Source organism: Lepisosteus oculatus, chromosome 11 (genome assembly GCF_040954835.1).
Source record: "Lepisosteus oculatus isolate fLepOcu1 chromosome 11, fLepOcu1.hap2, whole genome shotgun sequence".
Taxonomy (NCBI): Eukaryota; Metazoa; Chordata; class Actinopteri; order Semionotiformes; family Lepisosteidae; genus Lepisosteus; species Lepisosteus oculatus.
The window spans coordinates 33,559,145-33,585,438 of record NC_090706.1 but is presented as its reverse complement, the minus strand read 5'-3'; the positions used below and the strand labels follow the sequence as shown (position 1 = coordinate 33,585,438).

The window sequence follows — 26,294 nt, the reverse complement described above, 5'->3', positions numbered from 1 at the left end:
CCCACATGACTGAAGAGTGTTTGGAAGATTGCCATCACCAAAGTTCCTATGCTAACAGTCTCTGGAGGTGGTTTAATATTATGATAGAAATGCATGAGCAAATTTATTAATGAATACAGTAATTGCATATAATTTTCTGTTGCTTTTTATCGCACCACAAAATGTGTGCTGCCTGCTGCCATTCTGCAGTTTCTCTTCAACCCTTTTCAGTGGTGTCTTTAAAATGATATCAAGGACAACTGGTTATCTAAATTTGTGACATGTGTTATGATTGATAGAAGAGTGAGAATACTGGATTTTTCTATATGCATATTATAAGACTTTTGTAAGGACAGTAAACTGTTCTTTATTTAACATCACAATTAACTTAGGTTTCAATATCATCATTACCATCTTCTTTTGTTATCTTTTTCTGTCATTCTTGTAGTGTGCTACTTTTTATTACAGTGTAGTGTACAGTCATCCACACTGTATCGAACCTAGCAGGAAGGTAGTTATAGTGGCCCCTTCTGGCAAAAAGAAGGGTTATACCCCCTATTGCGTTACAATCGCAATAGTGCTGCGTAGCTTGCATGGGGGACTGACCCTTTTTCTGTGCATTATGAAAGACACTTGCAGCTCTGGCCACGCAATATTTGCATCCCTGGTATATCCTGTTTTCTGGAAAAAACATAATTAAGAAACTAGTAGCTGTTATTAATAATAAGTATGGTGAAAATCCTAGCACTTGTTTAGTTCTTTTCATCCCAAAGGATGTGCTTCACCCACCACTGAATTTCTTTACCCACTTGGGTAATGCATTGCAGCCATCATGTGATAGCACCCCCTCAACACAGCAGATCAGGTGGAGAACTGAGAATTGCTTCAGTCAATGGGAAATTTAGGGAGGTTCTATTGTATAAGCCCAGGACACAGAGTAACATCCTTGAATTTCAAACAGTGCCATGGGACCTTTAATGGCCAAGTAGACAGGACCACTGTTGAAGAATGCCATCTGAAGAATGGCACACTGTACAACAAAGAGTCCTCAGTCACTGTACTGGGTCATCTGTGTTGAAATTGTATTGAAATTCATTTTCCCTAGTAATGTTCTGCAATATGCAGCACTGTAATATTTCTTATAGGACATTTTATCTTTATTATTTGCCTTGGTTTCGATGAATTACACCCTTTCACTGCAAGAGATTTGTGACCTCGTGTTTGAAAGTGAAAATAAGATATATTAAACACATTTGTATCACCACATCTGTTTCCTTTAATTTTTATCTGTTCTAGTGTTATCATCTTGTAACGATGAGCCAACAATTGCTTATATTCCTGAAATGAAGAGGTGCAACACTTCTTTTTATTTACAGTTTTGACCATCGTTATCCTTCATCACTGCCTTTATTAAGTATAATATTTACTGTTTGCTAAGCTTTGGTTATTTGAAATGGATACATTTTCTAAGTTATTAAACACTCATATTTACATGTGCTTGTTACGTTTTATAGTAGCCTAATCAATTTAAGACATACTGTATGATCTAAATATTTATTTCTGCCACTCTGCATATCAGTTAATTTTGGCTGCCCTGCAATTAAACACCCTTTCTAATTTAATGCAATCCAAGTCTTAATTAAGGTGGGACTGATTATTAAATGTAAAGAGATCTACTGTAGTATACTTAATGTATTGTAATACTGTATGTAACCTGCAGCTTACATTAGTATTTGCTAAAAAACTAGACTAAAGATTCTAATATACTGTACATCTTCATTGTTATACTTTGCTGTCTGATTACCTCTGAAGAATGGTTCCAAACCTTGGGCAATACTTGGAGTCTAGGAAAATGTCAATTTGACATTAATCTTTTACAGTGAGTGGCAACATTAATCTTCTTCCTTCCTGACCAAGCTGCGGTCTATCCATAGAATCAAAATCTGTGCTTCAACAAACAAGCAAGAAAAGAAACACGAAACACCTGAGGACTACTCACAGAAAAATAAAAGAAAGTTAAAAAGAACAATATTTTCAACACTTCCATATGTACCATGTGTGTAATTTTCAATACTGTTTAATTTCACTGCTTGAGGGCTCAGAATTGAAGGATAAATGTTCAATCCAGGCTTTGAAGTTAATTCACTAAATGTACAAAACAATAATAATTAAAAAATCCTGAAGAAGAAATGATTAAATGGTGTATCTAGAGTGTTTTGGGAGACTCAGACTGCTCCGTCAGCAGTCTTAGCCCCTGTTGAAAAACATTTCAGAAATTCATAAACTGAAGGAAATCTCCTGAGGGGCACCTGGGAAAGAAATACTGTTGTTTATAGTCTTTAAAAGTAAACAGTAAAATACTTTTTTACCGAGCAAAACACCATTTTATATCCATGCAAAATTCATAGCCACTTCATCCTTAGAAGGATTGCAAAGTCAGAGCTTAACACAGAAGTCACAGGACTCAAGGCAGGACTACAAACTGGACAGGACACCAGTCCATTTTAGAGCACGTGTACACACACAAAGGCAATTCAAAGACACCTACTAACCTGCTGTAGCCAGCATGCCTTGGGAGGTAGGAGGTCAAAAGAGAGAACATTGCATATCCTCTTAAATCAGAATATTGATATATTTCACTTTTCCAAATCTATATTTCTCATCAGGCTTAGCAAAATCTGATTTATGTTTCAGATGAGATTGTGATATTGCTTACTTGATCCAATTGTTGACCTAACTGGTCAAAATTAAGATGAAGTCTTTAGAAGTTGCTGATTCAGTGGACTGGTGGAACCTGCAGGAATTGGTTGTTTGTGGAAGGTCCCATAAAATGTGCAACATTTACATTATGAACTGCCATTGAAAAGAAATTCTACTGAGTCCAAATGTTATTTTGATGAGTTGTACTGAATGTCAAGTAGATCAATTCCAAAAAACAACCGTGTTAATACTCCCCTCTTTTTTTATGGCCTAGCATTAAAAAGTGTCAGTTAAATTAAAGCTTCCAGATTTTCTGTTTTATTCAGACTGACTCCTTCGTCCTTGCAATTCCATCTGCTTTATATGATATGCACCATAAACACAGCACTGACAAACATTTGCTTTAAGAGCTGTTATATACTACCTTCTGTTTCTTAAAGGGAGGCATTAGGAATTTCTGCAAAAAATGATTTGTACATTTTATAATTGTCCAGTTTTATCAGCCTTTACTTTAGTTTCTGTTTACAACTGCTGTTTTCCAACTTGTCAGATATCTCTGTTTGAAAATGTTTTTCATTCTTTTGCATTGAGAAGCCTTTTCAGGAACTGGAAATAGTCTTCTATATATAAGTTAGTCTAATATACATAATCACACAGAAAAACAATAAACAGTGCTGAAAACCATGACGTTTTAAGGGATAATTACTTCTCTTAGATAATTCAAATTCAGAAACAGTCAAAAACAACAGAAGGTTTTTCTATTGTCTCTGTGATAGCCTATTGTAATAACAGGATTCCTAAATTGTGATATTCCTCTTGTGTGCTTGGGTACTTTTCATTGCTTAAAGCTAAGCTACCATTAAGGTGAGAGCTTCAATATTTGAAATCCCATTAGAGAAGAAAGTCTGACAGTAATGATTGCCTCACTGTGGGAGCTTGTTAGGTGAGATGATCTCTGTGACTCTATTGTGTTATAGTTGATGGTAACCGCCTGTTAGAACTTCAATAAAAGTAATACAAATGACAGAAGAATGAAAGTTATACAGTTCTACTCACAGGCTAAATGAAAAGCTTTTGTTTCATTCTGTTGCAAATGCAAATAGCTGCTGGATATGAATAAATGTGTTGACACATGGTTTAAAAAAATAGATGTGAACATTGTCCCTTTAAGAAAAAAGAGCTGAGCCACAGTTCATGCATTGTTTCATTGAACCATTTAATTTAGTTTGTCATGTAATGCAACTACTTTTAAAGGAAATCCAGATTGCACAGGTTTCATTGAACTCTCTAACCCTAGTGACTTATGCATCATCCACATTTGTATTACTGTAAATTATGTATTATGTATTGCAGAAAGTATCTAGCCACTTACTACACATATTCTCCACTTTCATGAAATATTACAGCCTTATTGAATTATCATCATTATTACCAAAAACCTTTCTGTAACTTAATAGGGTAGAAGGTTAAAATACTTAATAATTGCTCACACTGTGACACTTGTAATATTTATAATGGAAGTTTGTCAACAGCTAGGGGAAACAGAGGTTGACTAGTAAATGTATAGAAATTAACAATGGCCTCTGGTCAACTAAGTGGTAATGATAGTTTTTAATAGCATTAATAATAGACATGTTCTCAGATGACAGTGCATTTTGAGTTCCTTCACAGAATCAGAAGTGTTTGCTGGTGTACAGAGGTCAAAGCAGAATAACTGTTTTCTCTGGCACTGATGCAGGGAGGCTTGTGAGCATGCAGGAAATGAAGTTGTTGGAAAATAATGGGGGAATGCATGGAAAGGTCATTAATAATCTTGGAAGATTTGGCAAGCTTTAGCTGTGAAGCAGCATTGTGCCAGCAGAGTGTCTGAGTGGTGCATTCCTGTACTCTAAAGCACAGCATGGATCTCAGACCAACGTGCCTTATGTGATCCAGACATATGCTGGTCTTTAAGGAATGAGTGGATTTGTATTTTACAGTGTGGTTGTTACTTTTGAAGGTCTCATTTTCCGGAACACGTACATATCATTTTATATTTAATTCCCCTTTAGTTTACATTCTCTGTTCTTTCCATATTTTTATTATACAGATCCAGCCATTCAAAATGCACGAAGTATGATGCGTTAAAATGCGGTGGGCGTGGCGCATCATACTGCATCACAGCGCATGTTATGATAATAGTATCCAGAAGCACCTTGTAAAACCACCAGGTGGAGCTAATAAAGCTTAACGTCTCATGTACAGCATTTGAGCTGTCACCAGAAAACACCCGGTTTCGAATCCTGGTCACTGCTGAGGGACAATCTTTTTCAGATTAAGAATTTAAGTTGTATACTCTTTAGACTTTCAATAATTTTAAACTGTGTTTTACCGCATTTTAATCATTAAACATTAAAAAGTCGGTATATTTTATATAAGCAAGATTGCTCAGTTGGGAAAACACACAACCTTCCACCTTCATCATAACTATTTTAATTATGCATAAATATTTTATGCATCAAAGTCTTTAACTTGGTAACTTACATGGGTTCTGGTTTAAACATGCTTGGTCTTACATTATCCCTCAACATCCACCTTGTTATTAGTTCTAACAAGGAGGATGCTGCACATTGGTGGTGGTGGAGGGGAGTCCCCATTACCTGTAAAGCACTTTGAGTGGAGTGTCCAGAAAAGTGCTATATAAGTGTAAGCAATTATTATTATTAATTATAATTATTAAGCTTATATTCTGTACATCATAAAACGTTATAATGTTTTAACCTTTTCTAAGAATACGTACTGTAGTAAGAACACCATTTGCTGTTAATGTAAAAAATAAAAGTTGTACTGATTTAATACCACTTGATAGTAATATTAATATGGAGCCATGTATCTTAACAGCTAATATTATTTGGGAAATATTTTGACATTCGTTTTTCTTTTAAGCTTGTATTGTTCTTATAGAGGTAATGGAGTACATACTGTACAGTATGTTGAAACCGTACCATGACAGTGAAGATGTGTTACACCATCAAGCAAGCTTGTGACTGTTGTTTACTATATATCGAGACAAGGTTGTGTAACTCTGCGGAAATTATTCTGTACACTGATGAGTTATATAGCAGACACATTATGTGTCACTTCATACACTTGTTAAAATGTTCCAATTTTGATGTGATATGGAAGATATTATTAATAGTATTAATAATGAATGACCTTGGACAGGCTGTGTTTTCACGTTATCACGGGGGAATAAGTTAAACTGATGCAGATGTTTGCAAAGAAAGTGTACTACTGTGATGATTTGAGCTATTTGAATATAATTATATCGTTATTAATTTCTTTAGATAAGCAATTCCAAATTATATTCCAAATTAATCAAATTCTCAAAAGTATGCATTTTGTTACTGCGATAACGAGCGCAAATATTCATAGGAAAGGTTAAAACATTGTAACTTTCTATGGAGTATATGAACTGAATTTAGTCAGAAGGAGCACATAAAACCTTTTCAAAAATAACCACAATATGTAACCGAATGAAAGACTTTGATGCTTAAAATGTTTAGGAAGAAAGTGGAATACTGGTGTGTATTTTTTATTTAAACTACCAATACCAGCCATATACAGATGGGTTATGCTCCTCTTCTTTTTTTTCTCAGCTACTAAAATTTCCCTTTAGTTGTAAAATTCAATATTAATATTCAATATTAAGCGGATTAACATGCATAGTAAAGAGAATTGTTTCACTAACACCATGAGTGGCCCTGTCTGTCATTTTGGCCAGCAAATCACATACTGTGGTACAACAAAGTGAACTGTAGATAATTTTGCGTGGTACGTACCATGTACCGTGCATTTTAAATGGCTGCATCTGTATATGTTCCATGCAGAATGGTTAGTGTTTTATCTGGTTATACTTTCTTCACATTAATTTTTGTTCCTGAATTTCATAGCCTGTATTTAAAGAGTGATGATGCAGGTTTTGTGTTCTTTTAAACAAATGTCTGTGTTGTTTCATCTGTTGGGGGGAGAGTTCTGATGGATTTCGTCTTTTGTAGTTATACATTTTAGTGCTGACATTTGTCCATAAGAGACTGATTCACTTAGTCTCCAACAATTGGCTTAGAATTACACTGAAGGGAGAAATCAATTCATTACATATTGCATGCCAGTATAAATGTCCTGCAGAGACTATGATATCAATATGCATTTTATATAGAAATGCTTCAGTGACTTTCAAGTAATCCATCAAGATGTTAATAAAAATAATTGGATTTCTGTCTTCAGGCTTAAACTGGAACATTTGTCTTTCTTTTAGTTTGTTTAAACAGTGATAATGTTTCTGTGGTGCTTCTCACACTTCATACAAATCATATATCATATATACATATAACATTATGTTTTTTTTTAAATCACAGCTTTCATCTAAATGTTGCACATCCTGACAATAAATTTGTATAACACTTGTTAAGACATTAAATAAAGTAAGGATGTAGGGAATGGCAGGAAAATATTACTACAATTTTTTCACATTTTTTTTGCACCAAGATGGCTGACTTATCATACTATTTTTCTTATAAAATGTATTTATGCTCCTCTCAGTTTGGAATTCCCAATGTAAATGTAACAAAAACAACAAAAAACTGAATCATAATAGATCTTGATATAGATATACACAGTATGCATGAATTTTTGGTTGATCCAGTTTAATGAAATATATTTGATTACAGGTCAATACTGTAATCCCTTTTGGGTAAACAGACTGCATACCATTTTCAGCACAGTATGCTTTAACATAATAGGGTTTTGAGATGCATCAAATGTGGTAGCAATAATAAGTTTATTTTTTTTCCATTTAAATATACAGTATATTCCCAAGATATTGCTTGCTATGCCATACTGTATCACAGTTGTTGAATTCTGTTGTGGTTGCTGCCAAAGTACAAAAAGGATAGCCCTCTGAACACTATTGTCTTCATCAACAGTTTTCATTTAATGATTACTACACAGTGGCTGTCTACATAAAAGTACTCGCTCAATCCATAAACATAAAGTATACTAGTATGCTGAAATCCATATGGTGAATTTGAATACATTTACAAAGGGTTGTGGGCTGGAGAAATCTCTCCAGCTGTGCTGCTGAAGCCGATACAGTACCTTGACTTCTTTAATGAAACAGTTAGTTGAGATCCTCTAAACAAATGGTCGAAATGGTCTCTTCTTATTTGCATGCATTCTTTAAAATGTACATTCCACAAAACTGGGCATTTTCTCTATTGTTTGTAAAATTCAGTGGGGTGTTTATTTTGGTGTTTTTGGTTCAGAGATAAGGTTGCCAGCCTCCCCATATTCAGAAGCAAATTAAGTTTCCTCAGATGCTTCTCAACTGTTTTAGCCAAGCTTAAACTTAGCTATTGTTAGCTATTGTGATCTTGCACAATCCGTGCTGAGAATAATAAAAGGATACAGAATAATATGGACTTGATGTATTCTTCCATTCGTTCGCAATATGTATTGTCAAGAACATTTCAAGTCAGGCTATTCATTTATAATATATCCAGAAACCTTTTCTGGAAAGAAGAGTCTCTGATTATGAGCCATTAATACACTTACTCCTAGTTTCTTCTTGTGTCATGCTGTGAGTTATGTCTGTAGACGCTTTTCAGGATTATACTTTTCGTCTTGTAGTTGTCTCTGTCCAAGACTGAATCAAGTGTTTTTAAAAATATACAGTACTTTTTAGTTGCACTAAGAGGTTAATAAGAGCCCATGTGAAATAATGTAAATTTTGGTTTATATTTTATCATTTTGGTTGCAACGTTACGAAAGAGGCTGTGCTGGCCGATAATTGATTTAAAGCAGCAGACCCAGGTTAATTCCTGTGCTAAAGCCAATGTCCCATATAGACAGATTGAAGGTCCTAAATATCACTGCTGCATACAGTAAATCATAATATTTTAACTTTCTCATTGCTACCCTGCAGTACCCTGATGACAAAGATAAGGCAACAGTAAACACTTATAGTAAATTGTTTAGTATCCATGTCTGTGATCTTAAATGCATAATGTACATTCTTACTACCTACACTTCCTCTTGTCTACAGGTAATTCTGTTGTGTTTTTGATTGCAATGCTCTGAAAGTCTTCAAACTTGAAAGGCAGTGAATGTATAAAGTTCCTATTTAATTAATATATTTAAAATACTGGGATTACTATTGAACCTGTTACATTCATGCAGAGGTATCAATTTTTAGTTCAGCCTTTGAAAGTAGAGTTATGTACATACATTTCTAAATGCTCAAAAGCTAGAACTCTCAAATTTTATTTTCTACACTACAGCATGGGCAATATTTGAATCGCTTTGGTTCAGAAATGTATGGACTAACTTCGTTACCATGGTGATGCTATCAGTGGCAGTGATGAATGATTCCTGCCCTGAAATACAAATGACTTGACAGTTTTGTCAAATTAATATGCTGATTATTCATTATATTTCTGCATTAAGGAGCCCCAGAAGAGCTTCTGCTTTCACTGATAGGCTCTGTGGAATGTCACTTTGTCAGGGAGAGAGAGAGCTTGTTCAAAGCCGTGCCATATTCTTCTGAGAGATAGGACCATTAGAATAGATGGTGTGTAAGAATAGCCAGACCTGAGAAAAAAAAGAAGCGATTCACTATGCTAAATGAGCTTACTCAACTCGAAAGCTGCAATCTGTGAAATGCTCTAAGCTAAGCTGTTTTTGGTCACAAATGTCCAGAGGGTATAGAAAATGATACTAGGTAGGACCACTGGAGATCTAAGTGTTAGAGCAGTTTCTTTTGAATTGGCTTTACACTTGTATGGCGTATGAAGCTAGTGTTTTGATACAACAAGACCAAGTCCTGGAAGACATGGAATAATTACGTTTATAGCAAGCCATGCAATATCTTACTTTTAAAAGGAATCATGTCTCATTAAACGTTAGGAAAATAATGTTAACTACTGATCAGGATGCCTGCTTCTTTTCGTATCACCATTATCATATTATAAAATTGAATTCTGTAGTTTACTCTTTAATTACGATTCATACCTGAAATGACAGTGATTAATTAGTTTTGGATAGGGAGAACTCCCTACGACAGGGATAGGAAAAATGAGGTGCAAGTGTGGTTGGTGAACCAATAAGTGGCTTTCTTCCCAGTGGACCAGAATTTCTTAAAAATCAATGCGCCAGTAAAGTGACTAGATGAGGTGTTGAAGAAAAAATGATGTATTTTAAGTATATATGAAAGATAATATAGAGATACAGTTTGTAAAGTATCAAGAGTATTAAAAAAATAACATATTATAGTTAAGCATTAGTGAAAATCATGAAATTATTTATAATCTGTTACGAACAACATCAAGTACCATACTGAAATAATCCAATTGGTTGAAAGGAATACAGTATGTACAATTTAATTCAATTTGGATTTAAGAAGCATGACTGAACAGAAAAATGTAGGTTACTGAGCCATATACTGTACAAAATCTACGGTAGCAAATATAAAGAAGAAATGATGAATGAGATGTTTACAAAACATGGATGACATTAGATGAAACTTTCACTGACCAAAAGGAAGGAATGAAAAAAACAAACTTGTTAAACTAGTCATGAAATCGAGAGAAGTAAAAAAAAAAGTTTGTAAACTGCCTGAACTCATGGTCTGACCTCTGTCTGTGCACCATAATCTTTTCTGTGAGTAATTTAACACTCTTGCAGGCATGACCCAAACTAACAGGTAATGTAGGTCTGCATTTGTGTTTCTTGTAGAGCAAGAATTATAAGTGTGTATTGTAACAGAAGTGAAACATTCCGAGTGTTAGAGACTTTCTGGGGTAGAATTAAGATTGAACCTTTGAAAGTTAATTTCTCTTGTTTAAATTCAAAAGACAGAAGCCCAAGTCAGAATGAGTTAAACTTTCTTTTAACTACTATAGACTAGAGGAAAATGGATACTACAAAGAACATGTTAAAATAATAACATTTACTGCAGCTCCTGGTTGCCAGGAGGGAATTCTGCTCCTTTTCCCTGTACAGAAGAAGTGTTCACAATATCTCCAAGGCCCTCTGTCAGTGCCCTCTGGCTGTAGTCTTGTCTTCCACTGTTTGTCTTGTATTCTGTTCCTTGCCTGAGGCATAGGTGCATTTATCAACCCAATATGGTCCGCATCCATCAGTCAAAACTTGACACAGCAACATGATGTATTAGGCATATGTGGTTTTCACTATATTGAGTGACATATGCACATTATGCAGTGACCTCTCAAACAAAGGACTGGAAACCGAAAATAGACAAAATAATATAATAATCAAATGAACATATCTAAATGCATGAGAACAATCATTACCTTAATAAAAGGGAAAATATGTAAAAAAATACTGTTTAAGGAATCATATAGAAAATATGATAATGCGCTTTGGAGGCAAACTGACAGATAATGTTTTCCATGGAGAGTTTGTCAGAACGTTCCAGCCTTAGAAAACTGAACTAAAGAATGTTAGTTTCTAATTAAAAAGACCATATGAAAATGGTCAGTAGGTCATATTATTTTATAAGAATGCATGGCATTAGTACGAGCCTTAGAAGAATCTTACATGTGTTTGAGTAACTTTTGTGGTTATATGGTACATGCGGATATATTTGGAGAATAACTGAAGAATAGTTTGTACCTTGAAGTACAAATTTGGAAGCCATTTGGAAGTGTTGTGTTTAATCTCTAACCTATTTATATCAACCCAGGGTCTAAGTGTATTTTCATAAGGATATTTTAGGAATGCTAATAAAGTACATATTAAATAAACATTTTTTATTTTTCAAGATCTTAAACTATGTTTACATCAAATATACAGTAACACAATTATACTGTACATTCTGTACTACAGTACAGCATATATATATGTATGTTTTGTCTTCATTGAAAATAATACTGTAGGTGTGTAAATAATTCTCAAGAGGAATCTTTGATTTATACTTATACCTTTCCAGACCCAATTGTACACAGCAAGACATTTCTCATTATGAACGCACCTTCCTAGTCTTTTTTTCTTTGGGTGGTATAATGTCTCAGAACAGCAGGTCATATAAAAATGGTCTTTAGCATACTGTACCTCTGTTTGTTGAAGTTATTGAACCATCAACTACTGTATATTCAGGGTTAAAAACACCTGTGTCCCTAAGTTAAATAATAATTGTATAGAAGCAATTGGAATATGCGCATCTTTTAGCCATTCTGTTATGAACAGTAAACACAATAACAGGATATATGGAGATTTTTGTTTTCCCCCTTTTTCCTTCTAATTTCTGTGAAGTCTAGCATTTTTTTCTGCTGTCTCAAAAGTAATAAGCACCATTTAACTATAAAATGCATTAATGTGTTCTGGTTCCTTGACCCAGTGAACCTTGAATCTACAAATTGAAGCAAAATGCAGAGAAAGTGGGAGAGCAGTGTGCTGAAAAGTTCATTACCTAATGCAGGACTAATTTAAGTAGTGCTGCTTTACTTCAATGCCTAATTAATCCCCATGGGTATATTTAGTATTTATTTTATAAATCCTAAAGAAAACAAATTTAGAATATTACAGTAGGGACACATCACCTTTGGCATAAAAGAAAGGGGATAATTTGTCAGATGTTTGTGACATACTGTTTGTAAAAAAAAAACTAGGGCAATTAGCACTAAACTAGTCCTGTGTCATATCTCAAAAGTTTTGTTCTAAACAACTTTTGTATAACATAAGATGCATGCAGCTCATCGAACTGGACGTTCAGGACACAGTTGCAGACCTCTGCTTACCAATATTGGATTCCTATGTCTTTAGTCATGCTGTTTCAATTGCCTTTTTTCAGCTGTGGCCAGGAAGTACCTGCATAATGATCTCTCATTGAACAGCTCACTGGAGGGCAGGGTCATTCTAGTTAATGATGCTCTGGTGTCCATATAGTCAGACATCGAGCAAGGCAGTATTTGATTTGGGATTTGTTTCAAGGTACAGCAGGTTTCTACATTCTTTTGTTGACAGACACTGACTTTTTTCTGCCCAATGTGCAGATGATCGATGTTTTTTCTTTACATCACCCTGCAAAGTCTTGCCTGTCCTGCTCCGCTTCCCTGGCAATCCAGTCAACCCAGAAACACTTCACTGCCGTTTTTCTTTTATGAATTGCACAGGTCACTTGTACCAGTTCCAATTTACAGAGAGAAATGAAGAATTTCAAATGTGATTTCACTTTCATTTATTTTTACTGTTGAAAGATCAACATTGGAGACAAAAGGAAAATGCAATCATGTATTTGCACCATGGCTAAAAACCCTTCTGTGAGGTACTGCTTTTTGTATGAAGTAACAATCATTAACAAAAATAAATTAAAATAAAACATCAATGTAACTTCCTGTATAAATGTGTATAAACCCTGTGTGTGTTCATTTTGACTCTTCACGCTTACAAATATAAATAGGGAACATAATTCTCATGGTGTTGGGCATTTGGGTCACAGTAGCCCAGAATAAATCAAAAGGTAAGCAGGGCTATGGCAATATTACTGCTTATTGTAAAAAGCTGTTTGATTGTACCATAAAACACAATAATCTATATGGTGTCAGTGTTTGTGATTTGTGTAATAATGTATTTAATCTTCTCACCAATCTATGGAAACAATAAAAAAGGAAAATATTGGGAAGTACAGATATAAGTGTAGATTAAATTAATCAAGGAATAAAATTATACAATGCAACTAGTAAGAATACATTTAGAATATTGTGGAAAAAATGTATATATCATGTTACAAAAATAATACTGCTCTTCTAAATTCAGAACTTTAAAAGAGTAACAGCAATCCTGGGTTTATAGGACTGTGGTTTTGACAGGCTAAAACAGCTAAGCCATTTTAGTCTTGAACAGTGAATGCTATGAGGGGACTTGTTTTGCATATTCTCAAGGGCACTGACACAGTCAACCTACTGGACAGTAAAACACTAACCAAAACGTAGAAATTGAAACTATGTGGAGGTGCACGTAGAGACTCTGTGTCCCTTTTTTAGAGAAAAAAGGGGTTGTGGGAGTGTGGAGAAAGCTACCCAGCCATGCTGTTGAAGCAGTTACCTTGGTTGCTTGCAAGAAATAGCTACTGTATGTGAAATCCTCTGAACATTTAGCTACTAGTGCCAAATAAGATGATGATGGGCTGATTGGCCTGTCCACATTTGTGAGTATTTCGTAAACCTATGTCCCATTACACTGGGTGCATTTTCCCTGTTTTTGTAAAGAGCTTCACATCTCACCTTAGGTGCTGCTGCTAATACCCCAGCTTCTTTCAAGAAATAGCTGGATGCGATCCTGGGTTCAGTTAATAGCAACCAAGCCAGCAACCAAACCAGCTCTATGGAGTGAATGGTCTCATGTCATTGTTAACCTTTCTTGTATTCTAAATTAGTGCCAACAGCCTGCCATCACTATATCCTTGTATTTCCTCTTTCAGAAAGGATCCTTCAATTCTCATTTTTAATACAACAGCAAAATTGTATAAGTTTAGTGGGATTAGTATGTTGTAGCACTCAATGTATTGTCACTAAAGGGTACTGTACTGTACATCTACAGATCTGCAAGTAGATTCTCTAGTGGAATTTTTAAATCCTATGAATGTATTTCTGTTCCATAAGACCCAGAGAATATTGTTAGATAACTGAAAAAATCCTTAGTGAAAGTGTTCACATGTTCTTCTTATTGTCAGTTATTAGGTATATGGTTTATTTTCTTAGTAAAGATCCTTTTGTTATGAATCTGTCACATAGTGGTGAGCCAGGGCTCAACTCACCATAGCAATCCTGCATTCCTATGTGGGATTCTGATCAGCCCATTCCCAGCTAAACTTGAGCCATCTGTCAGTCTTCATCATTAGTCTTGGTTTAATCACTTAATTGAGGTTAATTAAATCTTTTCTAGGTTTCATTCAGTGCTGTGACATTGAGTCTGTTTACCAGCTCTCAGCACTTTAGTCTGTCTGGTCAGCTCCTCCTGTATTCCAGTTTTTTTTCCTGCTTTCTCAAACACGTCTACAGACCTTCCCCTTGGCCTGACCTTGTCTTCTGATTGTCTGTTATTGAACTCAGCTTGGACTTTTCACCAAAAGCCTGTTTAATCCTCTAATAATTCTCACTGCGCTTGCAATGCCAGTACTGTCTGCTATCTGCATTTTTACATCCCCTGAACCTGCCACTGTCCATGCTGGACAATCTGAGCTCCACTTGTGCCAGCTGCCACCAGCGCTGCCTGCTTCATTTTCCACATGTTCTTCAATTTTCTCTCATTCATCCTAGCTCTCGCATATGGATTCCTCAGCCTGATTACTGACGCGACTCAAACTAAGTAAGAAGCCACATCATTACAGAATCTGATTCATTCCAGGCCCTTACAGTAACACTAACGTAACTTAACACTACTGCACAGCGACAATGACTTTGTGGTAGAGCTGATAATATTTACTTATGAATCTTAGTTTCTGTTTTTCTTCTAAAATTTCAAAATTAAAGACATTTGATCAAGGGTGGTAATTGGATTCTTGATTAGCTTCCAACAAAATGTTGTTTGACATGTGAAATGCATTTCAAAAGCCAGTTTCATACCAGATTAAGAGCTGATTAATAATATTGGCATGAGGGTATAGTGTTCAGAGAGGAAATGTTAACTGATCATTTAATAAAAATTGAAAATTTTGATTTCAAAATTAACATTTTGAAATTCTTTACGTTTTATTTGAGCGTTGGAATATGGTATAATGGAATTCTGGTTGCTATGATTTATCTTAAGCATTTAATTTTTTTTCTGTTAAGTGACTTCCTCCTAATATCAATCTGAAAACACAATGGCATCAGTGTTGATTTTGATTATATGTGTTGTATGTGCTTGGTTTAATTTTTTTCTTTAAGATCTGGAATGCTGTATGCTGTTCTTTATTTCCATTTTACATGCATTAATATTGTGGTGCTCTTATGTGCTCCTAGATTTGCTCTTCAGGGAAAATTTGTTGCAACTTATCATTTGAAATTCAACATCGTCTGATATCACTAGTCTATAACACATTTTTACAAGAAATTGATATTTAACAATTTTGTATGTTGTCTGGCTATAATAATCACCCTGGTTGCATTTTATGCAATGCACACAAGGTTTTATTAGAATTTTGTATCTGTAATATACTGTAAGATTGCTCTATCAGGCACATAGGGGCCATAAACACTATTAATTGTAGCTATTAGTCTCCTAATTAATAGTGGGTTAATGTGCTAGTGAAATTATAAAAGCATGCTAATTAGTTTGAAGGCTAAATGGAAATGGTCTACATTTAAAATTTTTGTTTTGCTTTGAAAAGGGAAAAAAACACTTTATTTAAAGCTATTTGGTGTTTATCCTACAGTACATTCTTTTGGGTGCCTGTATCATGAAAGACAGTTGGAAAATACAGTTACTAAACTTAAGAACCTGAGAAAGTCTAAAAATGAGTGGAGCCCATTTGGTCCATCATGTTTATTTGGTTGCAACAATCTCGAACATCTCAATTGATTTCCAACAATCTCAAATGATCTCAGATGAACATGAATGATCCCAGACAATTGCAAATGATCCCTAATGAGACTCAAGGATCTCTGCAGTCGTTTCTTGAAGGAAACTCACTAATCAGCTTGTTCCTGGTTCCAGACTCATTGAGACCTTGGTGTAAAGTACTAAATGTACCCCCAGTTTCAGGTTTAGTTTCCATTTGTAGATTGAAATGAATTTCAGGCTTCCAAGCTGCAGTGATTAGGAAACTCCATATGTACTGCATATACATACAGACAAAGACAACTGGATAAAAGCTTTTCTAGTAGATTAAGGCCAATAAAACATCTTTAAATCTTTGAAATCAAATGATTCCTTATCTTTTGCAGGGTAAAATTGAAGTAGTACTGAAGTATCCTGGAAGATATCAGAGGCATCTGACCTGCTTGTAGCTAAGGACTAGACTAGATATGTCATATTTATGCTCCCTCTGTGATAGCTGCTCGTGCTGAATTAAACAGCATCTTGTTAAAATTCATGTACAATCAAGTGCTTCTCACTTGAGAAATGATTTGCTATTACCGTGCTCCTTAACAGTACATGGGGATTTTACATACAGGAATGGCAGAGCTCGCACTTGCTTCGGTGGTCTGCAGGCATTTGATGTCTGAGAATATTACTTGTGGGCGATGGATTGAAATCAGCCTTGATGTCTTTGTTACTTTACCTCCTAAATTAGAAATTAGAAATTAGACACGGCAAAAAGAAACCAACAAAGATGATGCACCGCTCTGCCAGAGCAGGGAATGGATTACAAAAAACATCCCATTCTTTTCATTGTGGAGTAGGAGGCATGTTAAAAGTCAACTACAGTAGGTAGTAGAATTACAGTCTGAAACAACCTTCATGGAATTCGATGGCAGCAAATAAAATGACTGCTCAGTGTCCCCCCAAAATGTTGGTACTGTACACATCCTTACAAAGAATAAATAATTAACTTTATTAACAAGGTTATTGTTTGGAGTACAGTACATAGTTTACAGGCATTGCTTATCCAAGTACAGGGCAGTAGTTGATATTGACCTGGATTCCATAAAGGGGAAGTGCACAGCTGGCCAAATATCAGAGTTGAGTGGGCTTCAGCTCATGTTACTTTTACTGTAAGGCATGGTAAAACCCATAGTATTTATAAATCCAAACTGGGTTCACTAAAAATCTTTTTTAGTTAAAAACTCCTTTAAAAAGGTAGAGGACCATGCATATGTTTGTCCAGAATGTAAAATTGTGTGAAGTATTGAATACTTTCATGCTGAGTCCCACTGTTCCAATAGGAGAGTTAGCATTGATTGGAAAAGTGATGTGGTTTTCAGAGACAACACTGCAAACTGAGAGCTGTCCAGCAATTCACAAGGGGCAGTGTTGGCTGTCTTAAGCCTTTCCAGCTCTGGCTGTGCTCTAATTGAACTCCATGACTTGGGGAATTATGGTTGCAGTCAGCTAATGACATTCCCTAGATGTTCATGCTCCTCTTTTCTTTTGCATATCGACAGCACAAATAGCAGCAGCAACAGAATCGCAATGCTCAGCAGTAGCATTTACTGAAGAGATTGTTAGTTTAAGACCTTTCAGTAAATGTGCATTCGCAGATCAAAAAAAGGCTTGAGCCTTTGAAATCCTGCTGCCTCTGTTGAGAGTGAAGCAATCTGGGTTTGAGACAGTTGTTCCACTGCCTCCGGTAAAGTAAGTCATTGATAAAAGAAAAATGCCTGTGTTCTTTATCATCCTGATATATGACTGAGACAGGATACTTTAGTTTTGGCTTTCTGCTGGCTGTGAACACTTACAGTTGTACTCTTCTTGTCTGTATCTTTAGCTCTGGATGCCACGAAAGACCCCTGCCTGAAAGTGAAATGCCCCCCACACAAAGTGTGTGTAAGCCATGACTACCAGACGGCCATCTGCATCAACCATAAGCAACTCATGCACAGGTAGGTGTCAGCTAAGCAAATAAACCACTCATATTTAGGGAAACCAGATTTTCAGATCTGAAACTGGGACAAAGATGGATACTAACAGAGTTTGATTGTGTAGGTTTTAGGGTTGCAACATTCCAACTACATGGGAGGGGTTGTCCTCATAGAAGTATTTTCACTTTTTTATGCAGAAAAACACAAAATGTATCACAAATCTCTCAAATAAACTGACAATGAATTTGGGGTTCAAATTTTTAGAATACTCTTTTTATAAAATTTACAGTACATGAAATATTTCCCCTTTTCAACTGACATATATTTCCTTGATGCTTTGTTTTTTTGATCATGCGTTAAGGTAATAAATGTTTTTTTTATTCATTGCGTAATTCCTGGCATATTGATATGCTCTACAATTGATCTTGTCTGATGGAGAGAGACACTTTCAAGCTAGAGACTTATGCATTAAGTTTGGTTTTAGGCTGCCAAACGTTATCAAAATGCATACTTAATTAAGCTTACACACAGTGTGACTAAGCATGAATGTAAATGCTGGTAGGCTTTTTCTTATTTGTTTGATTTATGGTAGAGAGGACTTGGATCATGTATTCTGGCCAGTTGCAAATAAGTCAACTGTACCATTTTTCTAATGGACAATAAAAAATGGCATGTAATCTTAGTGGCAATTTTCCAAAATGCCTCTTTTATTAATATTTAAATATGTTACATTACATTTTGTACCATTCCTTGTTGGATATACTAAGTAAATAAATATGACATTTATAAATATACAACCATGAAATTGTACATTTAGTACAAATTGAATTCATCTAAAATTGACCAAAGTGCTTTAGTTGCCATAGAAAAAGACTATTTATCTAAATGTGTCTTCTAACAGACTTCGTGTATAATGCTACTATTCAGTGATTTGTTTAATGCTCTGTTTTTGCAAATAAGGTTGATTCCCTTGGGAATGAAGATACAATCTGCATCTGTTTGCAGTGATGTGCATTGCTGTATGAAGTGGTGAAGTTGTTTCCTTGTGCCTATCACTACTTGTCATATCGTGTTACTCAACATGAACCTTGTAAATCATACAACTTCAGGGGTTGTATTTCTTTTCTAAATAGAAGATGCACAAAAACACCTAATAAAGAATCCAATGTTAAACTGTGAAGACAGTTATGAAAGGAAATGTATTCACCTGTGATTCTAAGGTTAAAAAAAACTTGTTTTATGAAAGTGATAGAAGCAGACATTTTAGTCCGGGTTAGTTAACAGAATCTCAGCTACCTTAAAATTGTAAAGCACTGAGTACTGTTCTTTACAATACTGTGCTTTAAGTAACAAACCAAAAAACAGTAAAACCAAATTTGTATTATAACAAATACTTGTGAAACCCTCAAGAAAACAGAAACACTAAACCATTTCTTTACTCCTTTGATCAATAATCACTGATTATAATCCAGGCACACTCTACTTTGCCACAGTGATATTACGCTGTCTATTGACTTTTAACCAGGCTCAGGTATTCTCACAGGCAAACAGCACACTAGGCCCTGAGATTTCCTGGCACATCCTGCCTGGATTGTATGAGTGCTAACAAGGTGGTTTTCCTTTCCCATTAGCTTGTTTGATCTTGAATGCATTGTCCACGTGTTCAATCCATGTAATGTGGCAGGGCTTTCCCAAAGCTAATTAGCCTGCAAAAACTGGCTTCTCATTACCAAGCACTTTGCTACACAGAGTATTCCCAAGATGGCTCTGCTTTTTCCCACTGAATGGCCTATAGTGTGCAGAATGGTGCATTGGCATGTTATAATATAAAACTATATGAAATGTAGAAATTGAGACTGGGGAACAGACACTGTTGAGAGGGCCTAAAGACCCCATTCTGTTCAAAATAATGACTTAACGTTTAAAAGCATCAAGAACAACGCAAAGTTAGAATGTAACTGGAATACAGTGCGTTAAAACATTCCAACTTGTGCAATATGTGAAAAAACAACACTGAAAATGACCCACCTTGATTGCAATTCCAATACTGAAGTGCGTTTATAGGAATGCTGTACTCAGTATTATTGTGGGATTTAAATAACTCAAGTAATAGTCCTATTGAACCTTGTTACCACTTAATGATCTCCACAAGCCAGAATAAGAATATCCCAGTACATTCTTCATAGCACTGAACAGTTGTTTGTTAAATCCCACATGGCTGATGACACACTTCACTGGCAGTCATGTTTGCTGGACTGACCTCCTGATCTTTCTCCCCTCTTCAGTCAGAAATACCTTTCTTCCCAACATTTCAAGACGACTTGAAAGTCTGAGGTCCTGTACAGTAACTATAGATCCTATTTAATCTAGTATTGTGTCAACTCTAAGAGACTATAACACAAATAAATATGATAAACTTCAATCTGTCTGTCATGTCAATTGGTTCAGGGTACTTCCAGGGGTAAGAACATTTATGTTAAACATTATCACACCTCCTCATTTTAAGACAAAATTGATCATGCAAGATTACTCAATTATATTCTAAGCATCTTATACTCACTATCATTCCACAACATTGGTTATCTCTCACACATATGTCATAGTAGATATCTAGACTTATTTGTACCAGTATGAAATATCCCTTTACAACATAACTGAGCAATAAAAATAAGTATTTAATACAGCAAATGAAGTATTGCTCCTACAACAACAAAAAAATGCAAATTTACCAAAATTGCAATTCAAGGGGCTGGCTAGCGGATAGCAATGGTGAATGAGCACTTCTTATTCCAATGGATCTCTACAGGTCATATGCATGAGGCAAGTTAGTCCTTTTCAGCCCTATCATTTGGCTGATACATCATTTCTGGACTGTCCTAAAAGACCTTAATAAAAATACAATTAAAATGGAATTAATAAAAATACTGGGATTTCTCAAATCACCAACTTGCAGCAATAACATTTAATTTTTTATTATTTTAGGCTTGGAGATAGATCCCCCTTATTGAATACGTGATTTTTCCTACAAAGTTGTGACAGGGCTAAATGATAACACATACACTTCCACTGTGTTTTCCCATTGTTTGGGTTAATAAAATAAATCTGTGTTACTGATTCCAGTCTTCCTTTCCTGGAAAGCAAATGGTGTTGTCCCAAAATGTGACACGTCGTCTTCCTCTTACAGACTCTTGTTTCCATTTCAAGAAGGCAATGTCTTTGTGTGACACAAGTGACATTTCCCCCTTTTGATTAATAAATTTAGCTTTTCCATTTATATTATGTTTTCTAACTTGATGAGATTCACAATGAACTACAGAAAAAAAAACAAAGATGCACTTGCATTTTCTGTATAATGTTACTTTTTCAGAGGGCTTCATTTATTTATAACACACTAGTAGATTGTTGCAAATGGTATTTATTGATGTGCTTAGTATTTAATATTATCCAATGACAATTACAGCTGGTTTAATGTGCTTGAGGACTGTTTACAAAATGGTCTTAAAATCCTATTACTAAATAGCTTCTTCATGAGCTGTCAAACACAAAATCTGTCTCTCTGTTGATATTTTACTAAATGTCTGCAATAGGTTCTTTAATGGCTTGTGGTATTTTCTGAAAAAGACTCCTGCTTCTTTGATTTGGCAGGGTAAAGTTATGTAATTGATATGGCAAATTGTTTATTAAGTTTTTTATAAGAACATAGTGGGAACTTTAGAACCCCCTGGGTAGCATTCATTGCCCTTGAGAACTACAAGATAATACATCTCTGTCAACAACTACTGAGAGATAGTAAAGTAATTTGACACTATCAGTGCTTTAACAAAGTGTAAGGGTCCAATATTAAGTTGAACTTAGTGATTAAATTTTAGCATGCACTGTACCAACAAATGCACTACATTGGTTGACACAATTCTAGATTTATTGCAGGTGATAAACAGATGAACCAGTGATAGTTCATATTTGGTCAGTCTCATATTACTTTTGGCCCCATGAGTGGGCTGTTTTATTGAAAAAGACAATTTGGTCAGAATCTTTTTTTAGATCTCTTTCACTTTTATATCAGTTTATCTTGCCATTAGTCTCTTTAAGAACAAAGAACAAAAATTTTGTAGGGTTATTCGTGGTCAGGGGATAAAAATGCTATTTTTAAGATAGAGCCGAAAGTTTTGAAAGAAACTTTGCCTCCGTAATTTCATATTGGCCTGTAGTATTGTAAATTCTATATTGGCCTATAATATTGGGTCAATGTGACCAATAAATTATGTTGGTTCAATGAACCAACTAATGCCCCTGCATCCTACTTAAGCAATCAAAAATGAAGTATACTGTACCTCTGTTTCAGAGTTACTAAGTGTATCTTAGAAACATACACTTTCCCAGCCCTGTCATTTCTAGCAGCCATATCACTCTGCAACTCATAACTGGCAACCAACTGAAGCTAAGCAGGTGTGAGCCTGGTCAGAACCTGGATAGGAGACCTCCTGGGAAAATCTAAGGTTGCTGCTGGTAGAAGTGTTAGTGGGGCCAGCAGGGGGAGCTCACCCTGCGGTTCATATGGGTCCTAATGCCCCAGTATAGTGACAGGGACACTATACTGTAAACAGGCGCCGTCCTTCAGATGAGACATAAAACCGAGGTCCTGACTCTTTGTGGTAATTAAAAATCCCAGGGCATTCCTCAAAAAGAGTAGGGGTGTTACACCAGCGTCCTGGCCAAATTTCCCCCTGGCCTTTACCCACCATGGCCTCCTAATAATCCTTATCTAAAATTGGCTTTGTTACTCGCCTCTCCTCCCCACTGAGAGCTGATGTGTGGTGAGCGTTCTGGTGCACTATGGCTGCTGTCACAGTGGTGGTGGTGTAAGGCACTTTGAGTGAAGTTTCCAGAAAAGCGCTATATAAGTGTAAGCAATTATTATTATTATGATGATTATTATTATTATGGTTGACAATTGTGTACTGCCACTTGCAGAATCACTGTCAACCAGATGAAAGACATAGACTTGAGAAGTGTGGTCATAGAGCTCAACATCTATGTGGAGTGTACATGAACCTTTACAGTTTGAGCCACTTGGGAGGCCCTTTGAACCATAATGTACATCATTATTTAGTATTATCTGCATATATTTCTGCATACATACCAAGCTTTTCATGGTTTGAGAATGTTAGAAAAATGTCATGTTCACAAAATAGATGTATGTACTGACAAGACCATATATTCTAATTCTATTATCAAATAATAATTATTTTAATACAACTAAAATATAATCACCTTTATAATATATGAGCTATAAAATATAATGACCTTTAACCACAGTGTTGTTTTTGTCAGATGTTTCTAACATATATTCCTAAGCTTGTTTTAAATTAATTGCAGTTTAATCTCTTGTGCTCTTCCACATCATTTGGTCTGTTTAATTATATCCAGGGATCTACACTTTTGTTTTTTGGTTATTACAATAAATTGTCTGCTAATTACATGTAAAAGTATAAAACTTTCTGTCGAGACAATGTATGAGTTTAATAAACCTTCATGCTAATAAAAAGTGTCTGGCAGAGCATGTAGTAATATCAACACAGCTTGCAGCTAATTGTTTTTAACCACTGTGTTGTGTGCACCAGTTGCAGCAAGCTGTACATTTTGCTATTGGATCTAATAAGCTTTCTGGCTGGAGGCTAGAGAATTATTATAACTTAATAAAAACAAATGTGAACGCATTCACTTTGTGAATGCAGGGTGCAAAGATCCAGTTGCCATGGAAATATGAGAGACTGCCCAAATCAACTGTAAATGGTAACAGTTTATTACGCCTTCACTGGCTTATGGGATGTTTGATGCTGTTAGCAGTTTGACAATTATCTTACGATGTTTGTTTTCAGACCTTGACAATTGTCATGACCCATAGAAGATAGGGTCAACACATGCAGTGCTTATCTGGTTGTTTATTAAAGCATTTATGTAAATTAAAATCCCAAGAATATTATTTGTATCATGATTGTTTATTTTTTTATGTGCTGTTCAAAGTACTTGAGCTGAAAATATTTGAATATTTGTATTTTGTTTCTAGTCACAAATGTGGTATTTTATTTCACTTACAAAATAAAATGGTAAAAACTCCAAAATGTTTAAGAGCTGGGAAAGAACTACAATTCAAATCTTGTTACTAAATCCATGTAGGTTTCAGCTAGAACTAAAAACAACAGCTGTGTGTCTCCAGGACCAGAATTGGGAATCACTGTTTTATATCTGTAACTTTTCCATGCACTTGGCCTGAAACCCTGCCTGGGGCTGACTTTGAATTGTCATTGTACCTTGAGATTACATAATGCTACTTAAAGCACCAAATTAGTTTTTCCATTGTTAGTGTTTGTTTGTTTTAAGTCTTTTTTCATCAACTTCATCTACATGTTGTATACCCTAGCATAAATTCTGAATTAATCAGTAAACAGTTTTATTTAGTCTTCCTGTTACTACAAAGTGGTAATAAAAAGTGGATTTGTGAGACTGGTTATTAAATCATGGTAGCTAATTGAAGTAATTGTCATTATAGAAAAATGTTACATTTCAAAATTAAGTACAAGTTATGAACTTTGTGAAAAGTAATGTAAGTTACCATGTTGTCGCAATCTCGCATTCGAGTTCCCATGAATTGCGTCCTGATGCGGCCCTTCCTGTTCACTAGTCTCTGTAATGACTAATACAATGTAAGAGCGGATAAGTACAGGTTGTGCAGCACATATTTCAACTTAGAGATGTTCCAAAGTGTACATGCAGAGATAATCGAGAGCAATATTTCTGTTGGATTACAAGAGATGTATGCACAAGCCTGCTTGTTTACAAATGTAATAAGGTCGCATAACCTCACTGGAGGTTTTGTTGCCTTGTTCTGAATTGCAGAATACAGTATGGCGATGCGCATACTATTTTGTGATGCAAATTGGAAGTCTTACAAGTTACTATGTACAGTACATTTAACTCTTATTGTGGTTTGAAATGCACTCATTAATGTTGACTCTTTCAAACCCCTAAATATAAAAATAGTGTTGCAGTTCCCATTAAATTACAGAATAAAGTTACAGATGCTGTAACATCTTGTAGTATAATCTTGTAAACTTTGAAAAGGTAAGCCAAGCTGGCCCTGGTCAGCACTGGTATGGGAGACCTCTATAGCATATGAAGTTGCTGTCATGTATTCTGACGCTGAAAAATCCAATCCTAGAGAACCTTGATCCAGGAAAATGGTAGCATATAATGTAACGTTAGATGTCCCTTCAATCAATAGCCGCTGAAAATAAAATTAGCAATTCTAAGGAATAGTCCTGTCTCAATTTACTGATGAAAATCCCCACTTCCTCCAACTCACATTGTAAATAACATCATTTTCATGTTCTTGACTTTCTGTCCTTTTTAATAAATGTTGATGTCTCAAAGATGTCAATCTCAGGCTTTTCGATTCTGAATGTTAAATTGGGGTATTGCACTGCAGTCTTAGGATAAATTGCAGGTTGAGAAAAATGAGTTATATCCATCCATTTGCAGTGAATATTATTGCTCACAGTTACTGATGCATCGATTGGTTTAATGACCATAATCGCTTCATGTAATTAAGGGATGTTTTCTAATGAGACAGTTTAAATCACTGATGCTTGTTTTTTAGATTAGTGGATCATGAGCAGCTATTTAAACAAGATACATTTTGAAAAACACACAGCCATAGTTTCAGTGTATATAGTTACACATCATTGATCAAGTTTGATTATAAATACTTATGCAAGATATTAACAGTAAATGATGCAATATAGAAATAATCACTCATATACAGTACACAAAATATGATTTGTTTATAAATACATTATTAATCATGTATAATTACATTATCATAATCAGATAACACCAGGTTTAAAATTAATTTTACTATGATATTTCAAACTATATTTATTATAATTGGAATTCATAATGGCTAATCTAAAAATAATTTGTAAGTATTTATTACAGAAGTAACTTGAAAGGCATCGGAATATCAAAAAAAAAATCCAATAATTTTCTAATAATTTTATTTTAGTTTTACCTAGTATCTTTTACATTTTTCACTGTGCAAATTTATGAAACATATTT

The 26,294-nt window shown here is 35.1% G+C and overlaps 1 protein-coding gene across 5 annotated transcripts in view; it reads left to right on the top strand.

Annotated features, from left to right (window-relative positions):
- The window catches only part of spock1 (SPARC (osteonectin), cwcv and kazal like domains proteoglycan 1), a 253,417-nt gene that overhangs the window by 153,567 nt on the left and 73,556 nt on the right, over positions 1-26,294 (top strand). For all 5 annotated transcript variants that reach the window (XM_069196149.1, XM_015349985.2, XM_069196147.1 and 2 more), the window contains one exon: positions 18,086-18,200. In XM_069196149.1, the coding sequence (XP_069052250.1) occupies positions 18,086-18,200 (115 nt within the window). The remainder of the gene's footprint in view (positions 1-18,085; positions 18,201-26,294) is intronic.